The 15,060-nt window shown below is 36.5% G+C and overlaps 1 protein-coding gene across 1 annotated transcript; it reads right to left on the reverse strand.

The window, feature by feature from the left end:
• Positions 1–1,676: 1,676 nt before the first annotated feature.
• Positions 1,677–9,269, reverse strand: LOC140137505 (transmembrane protein 26-like). The gene is made up of 3 exons (XM_072159220.1): positions 8,981–9,269; positions 5,579–5,768; positions 1,677–4,910 (listed from the first exon to the last, which is right to left on the reverse strand). Exons 1-3 carry the CDS (start codon positions 9,175–9,177, stop codon positions 3,819–3,821), a joined length of 1,479 nt encoding a protein of 492 aa, XP_072015321.1. The 5' UTR covers positions 9,178–9,269; the 3' UTR covers positions 1,677–3,818.
• Positions 9,270–15,060: the final 5,791 nt, after the last annotated feature.

Here is a 15,060-nt window from a genome sequence, read left to right on the forward strand (position 1 = left end):
CAGTTAGTTACTGTCCGTTTTCCTTTACACAATACACAGAGCTCTCACAATTGACGCGTGACCTTTACCAGTAGTGTATGTTGCCTAGTAAACGTCACTGTGTGAAAAATAACCGGCCAATATTTAAAGTATTCTCTGAAATTCTAGAAAATATAGTTTTGTAATATGTCCTAAATTTTTAGCTAATTTAGGTGTTTGGAAATATTCGCTCTTTTGTGTTTTAGGAAGGATATGTAAACCACAGATAACACCAAAAATATGAAGAAATTATTTCCAAACCGTGTTAAGTCTGCAAACCATTATGCTTCTCATTTTCAAGAACGCTGGTTAACAATAAGCACACTATTGTCTCATTTCGCAAACAAAGGCCTACACAGTATTGTTACCTTGCGTTCGCTTTGTAATCGTTCACCCAACTGAAACTATAATACCAGCTCATTGCTCATTGCACAGGTAGAACAGAAACATGTGTAGTGTGGATTTAACCAGAGAAGATCTGATTTAATCAGTTGAGCTGTTTTCAATGAGTGTTATCTTGGTTTAATAGCTTTGAATGGGGTTTAAGTCCTGCAAAGGTCGTGGTGAATTCTACTGTAGACATGACTGCATCATGATTGCTTTACTCTGGTAAAATATTCAGTATTGACTAATTTGACTTACTTATTTGCTTATGTATTTATTATTTCCATCCGTTGTTGTTTTTACATGCATGACATGTTTACAAAGGGGCTAAAATAATTGGATAATCAGACCATGCACAGTATACCTTTTTCTAGTCATGATTAGAAAAAAAGAATATAATAATTTTTTTCTAATCTATTTCCAAACGTGGCTAGAAAACAATGCTCATAGTGCTATATAACACACACATTCATTCCTTTCATGTTCAGCACTTTTCTTTTTTAAATATTTAGGGAACGATCATTATTTACGGCAGGGGGGAATGGGCGTTTTGGGAAAAACTCGACCAAAAAATTTGCGTTCCCCCCTCGCGTCCGTTCAAAATTTTCGGATTCCCCCTTGTTTTCCCGAATTTTTCCGTTTTAAACTTAACAATCCCCCCTCCTGGTTCAACGAAAAATTTCGCATTTCCCTCTCAAGACCCAACAAAAAATCCGGGTTCCCCCCTCAAAATGCCTATTCCCCTGTCGTAAATAACGATCACTCCCTTATTTTGGGCAACCCGAATGAGAATAATTTAGCATGAAACTGTGTAGAAATGAATTGAAATGGAATAGCCCAAAATCCCCCCCCCCCCCAATACCTCATGAACACCCACACATAACCACACCAAGCTTAAAATCTCCTTCGTGCAATGGTTTGGTGTGGATGTGGGGGTGGGTGTGGGGGGTTACAATAATTGAAATAATTTAGGCAATTTAAAACCACTTTCATGAAAATCCATAGTGTAATTAATTATAGAAAGGTAAACTCAATATGAAGATTTTTTAATTGCGATTTTCTCGAAATGCGTGTTTTTCGAGATAGACCAGTATGTGATGCGTCCGACGAATTGAAATAATTTAGGCATGAAAGAAAAGCGCGAACGAGATGCATTTTGAGATGCACTGAGATACTCTGGAAGTGACTCTGAAGTGAAACAATTCACTTTAAATACAATGAAGACGAAAATATAGCATTAGAACTGATATCATTAGAACATGAGAATGAGCAGATATCAAGGTAGACTAAGTGTTTACAAAAAAACACTTTACGCTGTGTGCTTTACATACCAAGCATTAGGCTATTTCATTACGTTGCAGGTCCCTCAGTTTTTCAGCAATTCTTCTTGACAGCTTTAATTAACACAAGTACATGAGATGACCTCGTTCAGTCCAGCTTTACAGGAAGTGACTATAGTGTCATACCGGAAGCACTTTTTGGTCATATCACTGTGATTTTGAGGCTGAAAATCACACTGAAAACCATTTCAGCGTTACTGTAGCCTGGTATTATTCATTGTATTTTCAATGTGGCTATTGTCTGCTCGTAATTAGCAATGGTCCAGGGGATTTTAATTTCCATAACAATAGCATGGTCCAACACATTTCAGTGTGATTAGCAACATTTCAGTACAATTTTGTACCATTTCAGTATTTTTTCTTAGTATTACTCTACAGTTTCAGTATGATTTGCAGTCCCAAATATCTCAAAGTATGACAGAATGAATTATTACACACCCCCAAGAGGTATGTAACGTAACCATGGTAATGTTGGGCTCTACGGCTACATTACATTACCCGCCATCAGTTTCATCTGATATTGTAATAATATGAATATATGAATACAAAAGCCACCCAAGTCCATACTTTGGCCAAATTGATTTAAGCATGGGAAAGTGTTGCTATACATAGGCCTGTCATATGTATGAAAGAACACCTCAAATTCATCCTCTGTGTCTATTGAGCATGTGAAAAATAGCATGTATGAAAGAATCAACCCAAATCCATGATTTGAGTCTTGTAACACATTGATTGAAATACAGTATGTATAAAAGTCCGCTTGTAACACATTCATTGCTGGAGAGTGACTTTTGAAGAAAAAAATGGGTTAAATCAAGGAAAGTGTGTGGTTTATATTACATGGCAGACTGCTTATCAACATTATACATAACTGTGTGCTTTATTTTGTATTATCTTACTAGTGGTAATCTCATTCCAACATTATTGTCTTAGTATATGATTCAAAAAACCACCTAAGCCCAGAATTTAAAATGAACCCCACGAAGTCCCTGAAATGCTAATCGTCATACCTAATACAGTTTGACCCACCCATTTGCACGAACAACTTACCATATTGACCAGGTAAATCTAACTGAAGGAATTAAAATGATACACAGGTTTTTTTCTCAAAATCACTTCCCATGGACTTGGGTGGGTTTTGGATTCATGTATTCATATGTTTAAGCCATATATACAAAGGTTCAGTATTAAAAAATACCCAAAGCGATTATATTATCAAACGACAACAAGGATGATTTTATATAAATACACCAAATTAAAAAGTCTCCACTAGTTCCATCCCCATTTAATCAGAGTCTGATGAGTTTATGGCAAAATAATTCATATAATAATTTTCTGTACACTTTCCTTCGAAGGTTGATACCAAATTTGATATCAAAAGTTTAATCATCGTGAGCATAGGAACCGTTGTTTGGAAATTCGTGCAATTTTAAAAATGACATAGGGAATTGTATCACGTAGCGGAGCTAGCGTGAGTGTCAAGAATTACGTCGCCTGAATAGGCCAGCGGGTTAAAGGTTTACCCATGCATGTCAAATTGAAAGTCAAATACCCCGCTCTTTCAATTGTGCGCAGGCAAATGTACAATGATTCCTGTATGGGTTGCTTCAAGCCACATAATATTAATAAGCAGAAACCATGCATTGGCTTTTGCGTGGTCAATTCGTAATTTGTCATTTTAACAATTGCACGAATTTCCAAACAACGGATCCTATGCGCACGATGATCAAATTTGGTATCAACCTTCGAAGGAAAGTGTATAGAAAATTATTATATAAATTATTTTGCCATAAACTCGTCAGAGTCCTCTGATTAAATGGGGATGGAACTACTGGAGACTTTTTATTTTGGCTGTGTTTATGTCCCATGCATATGCCAATATTATTTGTTAGTTTTCTGCTTTGAGAAAGGAGATATAATACAGAATAATCATATTATTCAGGTTTCTACTAATTTCAGTTTCAAATGGGAATACAATGAACTTTATTGACTGGTGCAATAACCATTTATAAGCGTATTCCGAAACTGGATACACTTAAAGATTTTCAATTTAAACATCCGATGACCTATAAAGTATTATTTCGACTTAAAGTCAGTCTCTTCTAATTTGGCACCGTCGGCACTGTCGTCGACACCACTGCCAGACATATTGCCGTCGACAATGCTGGGAGTGATATTTTCAGGCTTGTCCTGGATACTGTCGCAAGAGATATTTTCAGGCTTGTCCTGCACAATGTTGCTAGAGATGTTTTCAGGCTTGTCCTCGACAATGCTGGGAGAGATATTTTCAGGGTTGTCCTCGATACTAATGCGAGAGAAGTCTGGGATATTTTCAGGTTTTTCCTCGACAATGCTGGGAGAGATATTTTCAGGCTTGCCCTCGACACTGTTGGGGGAGATATTTTCAAGCGTGCCATTCATTTCAATGTCGCTGTCAATTTCACGACCCTTATTCTCACGACCATGTGTAGGCATACCTTCATTGGGTGGAACATTATCTACTGGTATAACAACCCGCAGATTATATTCTGTTTTATGATCTCTTGGATAACTTCCTATAGATATTGGGCGTGTTAGAGTGTCGCGAATGCTGGTTATAAGTGTCGAATTTCTGTAACCGTCCTCGTCAACTTTGACACACAAAAGCGCCCACAAGCGGTACACTTCGATAATAAGGTACAAGAAATTCTTGACTATGAAAAACATCGAGGCCTGACTGAATATTTTGAAGTAGAATAGGAAGAACAATCGCATACAAATAAAAGGACCATCTTGTAGAATTATCACCGACACGATTTCCCAAACTTTGGACCTGGCAAGACCACTTAGTGTTGATGTTTTTTCTAATGCTGACCGTGCGGCAGAACTCAATCGGTGAATTTCTGTTGTATCGAAGTGGATTGGAAATTGTAGCAAGCTAAGAGTCCACAATACCATCACACCAATGAGGACTGACTCTAAGCAAAGTCCTTCGTCGGTTCTTAATCCAGCTGAAAGGAATTCCAAGATGTCTGCTGCCATTACAACTTGTAGAAGTATCATATTGGCCATTTTATTACGGTTAATACCATCCGTAGGCAAAGTCCAGCGGGCGGCAATGAGAATGAACATAAGGAATTGCTGAAGAGCTATAGCCCAATTATCGGAGCTAAATTCCTTAAAAAATTCCTGAAACGAAAAAACAAATTGTAAATACTAGTATTGTATGTTTATTTTGTCTTGTGTTGATATTTTGTTTTTAACTACATCCATAATGTGTGATTTTTCTCCACAACAACGTCCTCATTTTTTTTCGAATTTCTACTTTTCGCATGATTGTATTGCCCAATGGTATACGTGCGTGTGTATCATTGAATCATTAAATCAGTGACGGATAAACGGTGTACATATTGCTATTTGTCTTACGTCTTGACGTACAAATTATGTGCATTTCGCTATTACGTGTTCATTGAACGACCAAGCTGCGTGAAGCTACATCAATAATCATGATAATAATACGATCGGCGAGCTAAATGAATGAATCAATGAATGAATGAATGAATGAATGATGAATGAATGAATGAATGAAATGAATGAATGAATGAATGAATGAATGAATGAATGAATGAATGAATTAATGAATGAATTGATAATAGATGAATAAATTTCTAAAAATTAATAAATGAATGAATAAATGAATAATGAATGAATAAGAAATGAATGAATGAACGCATGAATGAATGCGGTTCTTAAATATTGTGCAACAGAACGGAATCAGAAAAAATCAGAAAAAAAATCTTCAGATATTTAAAAACAATATTAAAAGAAAAATTAATAATCATCATCATCATCATTACCTCGAAGCCGTCTATCAGTGATGCATTACGCTTAAACAGGTTGTCCAATTCATTGTCTTCAGTGTATTTCGTTGAACACATGATACCGTCAACCCCGGGCCCAGTGAAACGGTCCTGTAGTATCTCATACTCCATCAGCCAAATATTGGGAACCACACTGGCAATGTAGATGAAAATGCACGGCCTGAAACTGAAGGTTGCACATACATTATTTAGAATTGCTATTAGTTGAATAATGCCTGATTCTAACAGGAGCTTTCTTTGGCTCCTTTTAACGCAAGGCTACGTTCCCACTCAGGTTGCTCCATAGAAAATAGTGTTCGAAGCTGGGTCTTTTTTACATCCTGACCTTAATCTTAATCTAAATTTTCCTACACCATTTGTGTTATATGTAATCCCCCGATATTATGCTAATACAGTAAGCCAAACAATTAAGGTACCAGTTATGTTCTCTCCTTGCATATCCTAAACAAAGACAGACATGTCATAATTGGAACCAGCAGCCAATGGCTGCATCGTTTAGCTCGAATTTAAGACCTCATTTGTTGAAATTGTACAAGAAATAAAGATATGACGATCCAAAAACCCAAGGAAGATGCCAATTTAAAAGTTGCAGTTTGTTCCATTGCGCGCCCCGTTAAAATTAGCGCCGTGCTTTCATTGATTAGAACACAAAAGTGCAACTTTTGATTTCAGAACTGGTAGGTATGTCACAGTGGCTGCACAATAATTCTGTCATACTGTGCACGCATACATAACAGTGAATCAAAAAGCGCGCGGATCAAAGTTGGCCAATTTTTGAAAACATACATGTCAAAAACGATTTCCTCGTTATGTTTCATTGATCACAATAATTTGTCTTTTTAATATATGGTAGGTGAAACATTTCCTAAATCACTATCAACTCCGCCGAAATTAAACACTGCCTAGTTTAAGAGTTAAGACCTGTTTTATGAATTTTTTAGATCGTCCATAAATCAATAAATATAGGTCTCTCGAAATAGAGGACCTAGTACCACCGGTCTGAAATACCAGTGTTTGTTATCATGTATTTTTTTTCCTTGAACAATGAGTGAAACACTTCCCTATACCAATTGAAAACTCGGTGCACTTAGGCAATTAACTGCAGTTTCTTTATTCAACATCACAGCAGGTTCATATTTGACAAAATCATGCTGTATGAATAAAACATAAATAAAACATTGAAAAAAGTAAAAATTACATATGCCTAATTAACATAAGAATGGCATAAATATATAATTAGATGTAATTAGCTAATTTGCATAATTAATGACTTTTTGTGTATTTTTTGTTACCAAATGAAAGAACTTTGGGTACTTATGTGTGCAAAAAAACCGCATCCTCATATCATGTACGGTTCTCTGTTGGCATTATTTTTGCATATTAATGAGCTGGACTTAGTCATTTTTTAAGCTTTTATTTGTCTGCAGATTGGTCAAAATGGCTAAAATTGTATATTTGGTGGATTTATTACATTTATTCGAGGAGAGATTTTTTAATCTTGTTTTCTTTAACGAAGTCCGGAAAGATATGCAATTAATCTGTGATACTTAAATCAATGCTACCTTTTCAAGTAAGTGTCCGAATAAGCATTACAAATCCCAAAAATTACCATTTTGCCATTTATAGCAATTTGTGGCAGGTTTTCACCCGATTTCCGGGTATCTTCAAGTTGACGTTACATCACTTTGCATTATCCGATTTCAATTCTGTTTTTTTTTTTTTTGAAGCATTCATAACGATGATTCAATTAAATGCGTCAAATAACATGTTTCTGCTGCGCTTATTTTTGGGGTGATATACCTACTAAGAGTACAGGTATTAGCTGCTTGTTTTAATTTTAACACCTTTTTCTTTATTTAGGATATACAGGGGTGGAACACAACTGGTACCTTAATGTTTTGGCTTACTGTATAGTTGACTTGTAACGTTAGCTCCCCACATACACATTCTTACGTAAATTATTCGGTTATCCGCTATGATTTTGGGTTCTCCGCTGTCACTACAAAACAAAACGTTTACGGTTCAAATAAGTGGCTTTGTCTGGCACTATGTCAACTCCGCGCCGGTTTCAAGTAAACACAACCAAATTAAAAAGTCTCCAGTAGTTCCATCCCCATTTAATCAGAGTCTGATGAGTTTATGGCAAAATAATTCATATAATAATTTTCTATACACTTTATTTCGAAGGCTGATACCAAATTTGATATCAAAAGTTTAATCATCGTGAGCAAAGAAACCTTTGTTTGGAAATTCGTGCAATTTTAAAAATGACATAGGGAATTGTATCACGTAGCGAAGCTAAGCTAGCGTGAGTGCCAAGAATTACGTCGCCTGAATAGGCCGGCAGGTTAAAGGCTTGCCCATGCATGTTAAAATGCAAATCAAATACCCCGCTTTTTCAATTGTGCGCAGGCAAGTGTACAATGATTCTTGTACGGGCATGCTTCAGGCCACATAATAAACCGATACCATGCATTGATTTTTGCGTGGTCAATTCGTAATTTGTCATTTTTAAAATTGCACGAATTTCCCAACAACGGCTCCTATGCTCAGGATGATTGAACTTTTGATATCAAATTTGGTATCAACCTTCGAAGGAAAGTGTATAGAAAATTATTATATAAATTATATTGCCATAAACTCATTAGACTCTGATTAAATGGGGATGGAACTACTGGAGACTTTTTTAATTTAGTTGTGTTTATTATGCCTTAACGTTAAGTATATTAATAAATCTTATCCATTTTTTTGAATTTTGCAATATTTGGATAAAACCTGAGAGCCATTCGCTTTATACGTCACACATACAACATCCGGTGAATAACAGTAAGATGTACTAATGTTAAGGCATCCCGACAAAAAAATCCCGGTTCCGGCACTCCGTGTATCCACGAGTACTCATGCTCGTCGGCGAACTTTGAAAACACCCCCTTTTCCAACTCATTTCAGGATGAAAATACCTCTATTATTACCAATTTTTTTGCCCTTCTACAATGCCTCTTTTTTCGCTAAAACGCGAGCAATATTTCTAATATACCTCTTTTTGATGGAAACGCATAAATTAATGCACGGTACCCGCGGTTGTATGTATCGTATCATTTGTGTAATCTAATGTAATGTGTGCCAAACGGAATAATGAAACTGAGATTCCTAAACGAACTGAATAATGAAACTACGATGACTTATTCATGTGATTGGTGAATAAAAAGCATTTTTTCAAACATTTGTATAAAAATGACCCCTTTTTATTGTATTTCGCGAATCGCATTTCTTTATCTGCAAATATCCCCTAATTTCGCGCAATTTGCAACGAGCGTGAGTACCCGCGGAAACATGAAGTGCCGGAACCGGGCTAAAAAGCTAGTAATGAAAACTTACGTTTGCCATTCACCATATTTGGTAAACTTCAGTGTCAACACACATTCTGGTAACAGCAACAATGGAATCAACAACATACACCAGTAAACAGAGTCGTAAACCGACACGACTCGCCATGTACATACTACAGCATGAACGAAGAAGATCAGACGCATCCCAACGGCTCTAATAAATAATTCTACTGTAATTATCGCCATAGCTGATAAAATATCGCAAGTAGAAGAAATTTAAAAGGTTTCTCAAACAACTTTTTTACATGAACACAACGCATGCAAAAGTAATGCAATCACGGGTAGAATCACCTCACTGTCATAACAATCACAATGAATGCATGATCACCAAAGTGTAACAACTACAATAAGCAAATGACAATGCGAGTTGAAATGTCAAAAGTGCACAAAATATTTTTTTTGTTATTTATTTATTTCAAAATCACAATATTGGCAGCTAAGAAGCTGAATTTTAAAAGCACTTCAATTAAAAAAACAGAAAGACATACTAAAGATTACAAATGTTATAAGTCAACTTGCATCAACAGCAAATAGGTATTGGTCATATTAAAATATGATTCAACTTGCACCAAAATTACAACTTTCACCTGCCAAATAATGACCAGATTTGATCCAATTAGGCTAAAGTCGGCAATAATGAAACTGAGATATAGGCAAAAAGTGAGGAGAAAAAACAATAAACAACTTAAGATTGGTCTGAACCCTGGAAATAGGCAAACTTTCGTGCCTCATAACTGCTAAATTGTTGGTGTAAAGTATATAAAAGTATACACATTTAGAATGGCAAAGACTTGATAAGTTCATCTGTGAGGTCAACTTTGGCCAAAATGCTCATTTTTGGCCCCAAATCCCAAAAACCGGGTTTTTTTGCCCACTTCTTTTTCGTAAATCGTAACAACAAAATTCTTGGGCCAAAATTGTTTTTTATTAATTTTTTAAACACTAGATAAAAAATATCTAGGAGCCGTTTTTTCATTTTTTTTAATTTCGACCAACTTTGAAATTTGCAACAAAAATAGTCAATACTGAATTTTCAAAAAAATCATAAAAAAGCCCGATTTTCGCCCAAATTTCAAATAATTGGTGAAGTTGGTCAAAATTGAAAAAAAAATTAAAAAAACGGTTCCTAGAGATTTTTAAAAATTAATGAAATAAATTGGCCCAAGAATTTGTTTGTTACGTTTAACGAAAAAGAAGTGGGCCGAAAACCGTTATTTTGTTTTGTTTTTGGGCCAAAAATGGCAATTTGGTCCAACTTTGACCTCACAAATGAATTGATCATGTCTTTAACCTGTTTTAAAATAATTTTTAATTATTTTCTTATGACGTTTGCCATGAAATGTGCCCAGGGTGGTTGAGGATTAGGGGGAGGAAGATTAGGGGGAGGGATTCGTATCGTAAAATTGATCTAAAAGCCCCATTAAAAAATTTGAATCTAGTAAAAAAATGTCTAAATGAACTCCCAGACATCTAAACCAAGTAAATAAATACAGAAGGTCATTTAAAAGACTAATACTTGCTCAGAATGATTGTACATGTGGAAAAAAAAATAGGTGGGGTTAAATCCCACTTACTTTGTGATTGTTTTTGCCCGCACTCTCTCATTTTTTAACCGATTTCCATTTTTAAAAAAGTGCCAAAATGCTCAGGAAGATGAACCACTTCAAATGATACGTGTAGGTAAAATGTTTGAAACATTTCATATTTTTACTACATGTATGTAACACAAAGGTACCCCAGGTTGTGACACGGGACCACATGTTAATTTAGATATTTTCATCAATCATGAACTGCCACATTGCCAAAAAAATATAACAAAAAAATTAAAATAACACCGATTTCGCTGTGCTCATAGGCGTAGATCCCGATGGTTGGTGAGGTGGGGGTGGGGATGGGTAAATCCCCCAAATATTTTGCCAGGGGGATGGTCCATACAATCACCCCCCCCCCAATGTTGACGCCCAAGTGCCAATTTTATGTAATTTTTACGTAGGTCCCCACTAAAAATTACTGTTTCGTCTTTATGGGAATGTAATCTCCAATATCTGGAAGAAACCTTTGGGGACCTACGTGGACTTCTCCTATAAAATGCAAAAATCCAGACCGTGTATATACGAAAAATGGTAGGCTCCATTATACTGACACATGCATATGGCAGTAGACGTGCAGCCGCGCGGCGAGTCAAAATCGATATACCGTAAACGTTCGCCTAATGGCGCTATGAAGCTCATGGAAATGAGAGAGCGCCATCCCTGTAAAAGCAGACTATTATCACTGATCATTAAGGGTACGTGTAGTTAAAGGGTGAAACCTATCGACACATACAATTATGAACAAGATCGAACAAACTTGTTCATGATAATGCGGTAATCATTCACCTGGTACGTTGTGGCCCAGTGAGTAGAGCATTAGACTATAGTGCGAGGATAAATAGAACTTGTGGAGAAGATTGATGGTTCGAATCTCATGCAGTAATGATGTCTGTCAATGGGTTTTTTTTCTGATTTGAGGAAATTTTATTCTCTATTTTCTTGATTTTATCTTTAACATTGTTTATATAATTTTATTATTTTATCTTGTATGTGTCTTTTTTTCATGATTCTTTGTTTTTATCGTTTCATTTAAGAGTAACTCAATCCATTCAATCAAATGTTGTAATAGGCATTTGTTATGTGTGTGAGTCTTTCAATTCGCGCGAGTGTCCTTGCCTATGCATCAGTGGTCATAAGAGGTATATCATTTTATTCGAAAGGGGAGGGGTGTCCCAAATATACGGGGTCATAAAGTCTTGAAAAGAATAATAGGAGGGGGTCATAAAATGTTTTATGACCAAAATGTAGGGAGTCACACGATGACCACAGAAAGTGTGTTATTTTATTCAAAAAGACTGATTTCAATACAATTTTGGGGTTTGGGATCATAAAGTTTTTGTTGCCGAAATAGGGGGTGCGCAATTTTATTGACGCATACTTTTGGTAAATTTGGGACCCCCTTCCGAAAAAATGATAGCCCTCTAAGAGGATTCAAAAGATAACCTCTGCCCCAATAATCCCTAGCTATATTTGTTTGAAGCTGTTCCACGGATGATGTATCATAATAGGCTCAGTCTTCAAATGGTATAAATAAATTTGAATGAGTGAACGAACAAAATCATACAACGACCAACTGAATAGAGGCTGTGCATATGACGTATCATCCCGTAAATATGGCGGACTACTCAAATGCATTCAACAAAAACATGCATGATTGCATCTACCGCGACAGTTCGTCTCACACATAACAAAATGCACTACGATCAAATAGGTTGATGACAACATTTGATTGAATGGACTGCACTGCACCATGATTACGGGGAAGAAACACGGTTCAAATCCTTTGTTTGGAGCCAATCGATAAACGCAAGGCCTCTATAGCTATCATTGAATACTGGCTAGAATTCCACAACACAATGAGAACATGTTATAAGGCACTTTGGAAGGCACACAATATTATGTGCACTCAACAACTATTCAGTATCGAAGCCCGGTATCGAAGTTACGTAATGTAACTATGTCAACGGGATCATGCGCTTAAGTAATGATCGATCGAAACAATCAGTACACAAAAAGGCATTGTACCAAAATAGCGTGATCGTTGTTATGATTATGTGAACATTCCTTAAAACCATAATCATGAAGACAAACTTTTATGAAGCTGTGTTCACACATGCACTTATTACCGGTAATATTTTATCTAGGCTTATGTCCGATCGAATTAAATATTTCCGCTAATCCCATAGTGCGTCCACATTTGTCGGCAATAGCGCTATACGCTGGCGAAGTTACGTAATAATCGGATTAACTACCATAGCAATAGGTGAATCATGCTGATTAGTTGCACCTGTAAGATAAGTATCTTTGAAAAGACCGGTATTGTATTCAATCTATGATTGCAGACATACAGGTGATGAGTGCAACCTGCTTGTAGTACAGCGCGAAATGTTCAAAATTGTTTTCACCTATTGCTATGGTAATTAATCCGATAAATGACGTAACTTCGCCAGCGTATGTCCGACGTGTTATGTCCGTTAAAGCCTATTACCGGTCATAAATCTCTTCTTTCTACATGAGCATCATCAGAAAATTTAACCCGATTTTAAATGTTTTCACTGAAAATTCACTTTCAATAAACGCCCTCTTTAGAACAAATTACAGACAATGCGGTAGGTATGTCATGTAAGAAAAATGCAAATTCAAAAGTTCCAAAATTAAGACCAATTTTGTATTTATGTAGGTTCTATTATTATTATTATTATTATTATTATTATTATTATTATTATTATTACTATTATTATTATTATTATTTTAGTTTGACAAAGTAGTCCCATTTTACAGTAGACTTAGCTCTATATCGCATTTTATACATGTAGGCCCTACTATGGTGGACATCTTTGAAAAAATGACAAAAATAAAAAAATTACACTGACTCCCATCATCATGCTATTTTTTTCTTGGTGGGGGGGGGTCCCAAATTTACAAAAAGTCAGCTTCAATGAAATTGCGACCTCCCTATTTCGGCAGCAAATATTTTACACCCCCCAAAAAAAAAACAGGCATCAGTCTTTTTGAATAAAATAAACACACTATCTGTAGTCATGCTGTGTTGTGACTCCCTACATTTTGGTCATCAAAAATATTTTATGACACCCCTATTTTTCTTTCCGGACCCCCTAATCATCTTATAAAATGCAATTGCATGCCTTTCTGTTATCATGCTTATGGCTTAATAAATTTCATCTCCATCTACATCCAGGGCCATACTGCCCCCCACTGAACCCTCTGGGGTTAACATTTGCTATCCCCCGAAACTCGTGTAGGTTATCCCAATAAGGATGGTCAATTGCTGCTGCGCCTGAATTTTTCACCCGATCATGGAGGGTGCGATGGAGAGTTTTCAGTGCCTTTATCACTACAGGTATCTGCTCCCCCGACCGTATCGGGACCCCCACCCCTTGTCATGTAATAGCGTGGCTATCTCCTCCCAAAGCTTTTTTTATCCCAGAAATACTTTCCGTGTCTCTCCAAATTTTGAGTATAGCCAATGTTTCCTTGTCATTCCAATTGACCCCTCTATGGAAACGGGAAATCACAAGCAGCAAATAAAAAAAGAAGCTAAAAGGGAATGTAAGAAAGAACAGATTTTAATGTTCATTTTCAATGATTCTACCTGTTCAGTAATTCTTCCTGTTATAGTGAACGCTCCCATTTACTCATCTAACGGTGATGTCCGAAAAATATAATCGCATCCCCAGGCCTTGCCGTTTGAGGCGAGCGATCGCTCTCGCTCGCCGCCGCTTGCCCAAACTCGATTTTTAGTGAGCGATTTTCCACTCGCCATAGACACTAAATATCACTCGCTGCGAATCTCCCAAAATCAGCCACTGAATCAGCCATTTCAGTATTTAATCGATGCTGTACTCCCTCCAAGCGTAGAAAGTGAAAAATTTTAGTGCGCTTCGCGCGCATTTCAACATAAATGTACATAAATACCGTGTCAAGACAGAAACTCTACTTGATTATTTCCTAAATAAGTGATATTTGTGAAAATTCGACCACTCGCCTACAATCATGCTAGCGAGTGATTAACCACTCGCCTTTAAAATCTAAACGGCAAGGCCTGCATCCCGATAGTTTATATTAATATTTGCAGCTGCAGCCATAAATTACTCTGCTTAAAATTTTCCGCGAGTGATATAGGCCTACTCACAATTATATCCGACAGCCCAATAGTGCTGCGTGTCCACACGTAATTACTATTACCGGACGTAACGTTTCGATCGGTCTTAACAGCTTTTAACTCTGGTCATCTTCAGCCTTAAATTGTCGGATTTAAAGCACATTACGTCGGATATAGTAATTTTTTTTATATCCGACGCTCATTCACACTGCCACTTATATCCGATACTATTACCGACGTAATTTAAGTCCGGTAATAGTCCGACTGTGTGAACACGACGAGTCGGCAATAGCTCTATGTCCGACGTGTTTATATCCGAGCTATTACCGGTCATAACTAACAGGAAATGGTCAG

This window comes from Amphiura filiformis, chromosome 17 (genome assembly GCF_039555335.1).
Source record: "Amphiura filiformis chromosome 17, Afil_fr2py, whole genome shotgun sequence".
Classification (NCBI taxonomy): Eukaryota; Metazoa; Echinodermata; class Ophiuroidea; order Amphilepidida; family Amphiuridae; genus Amphiura; species Amphiura filiformis.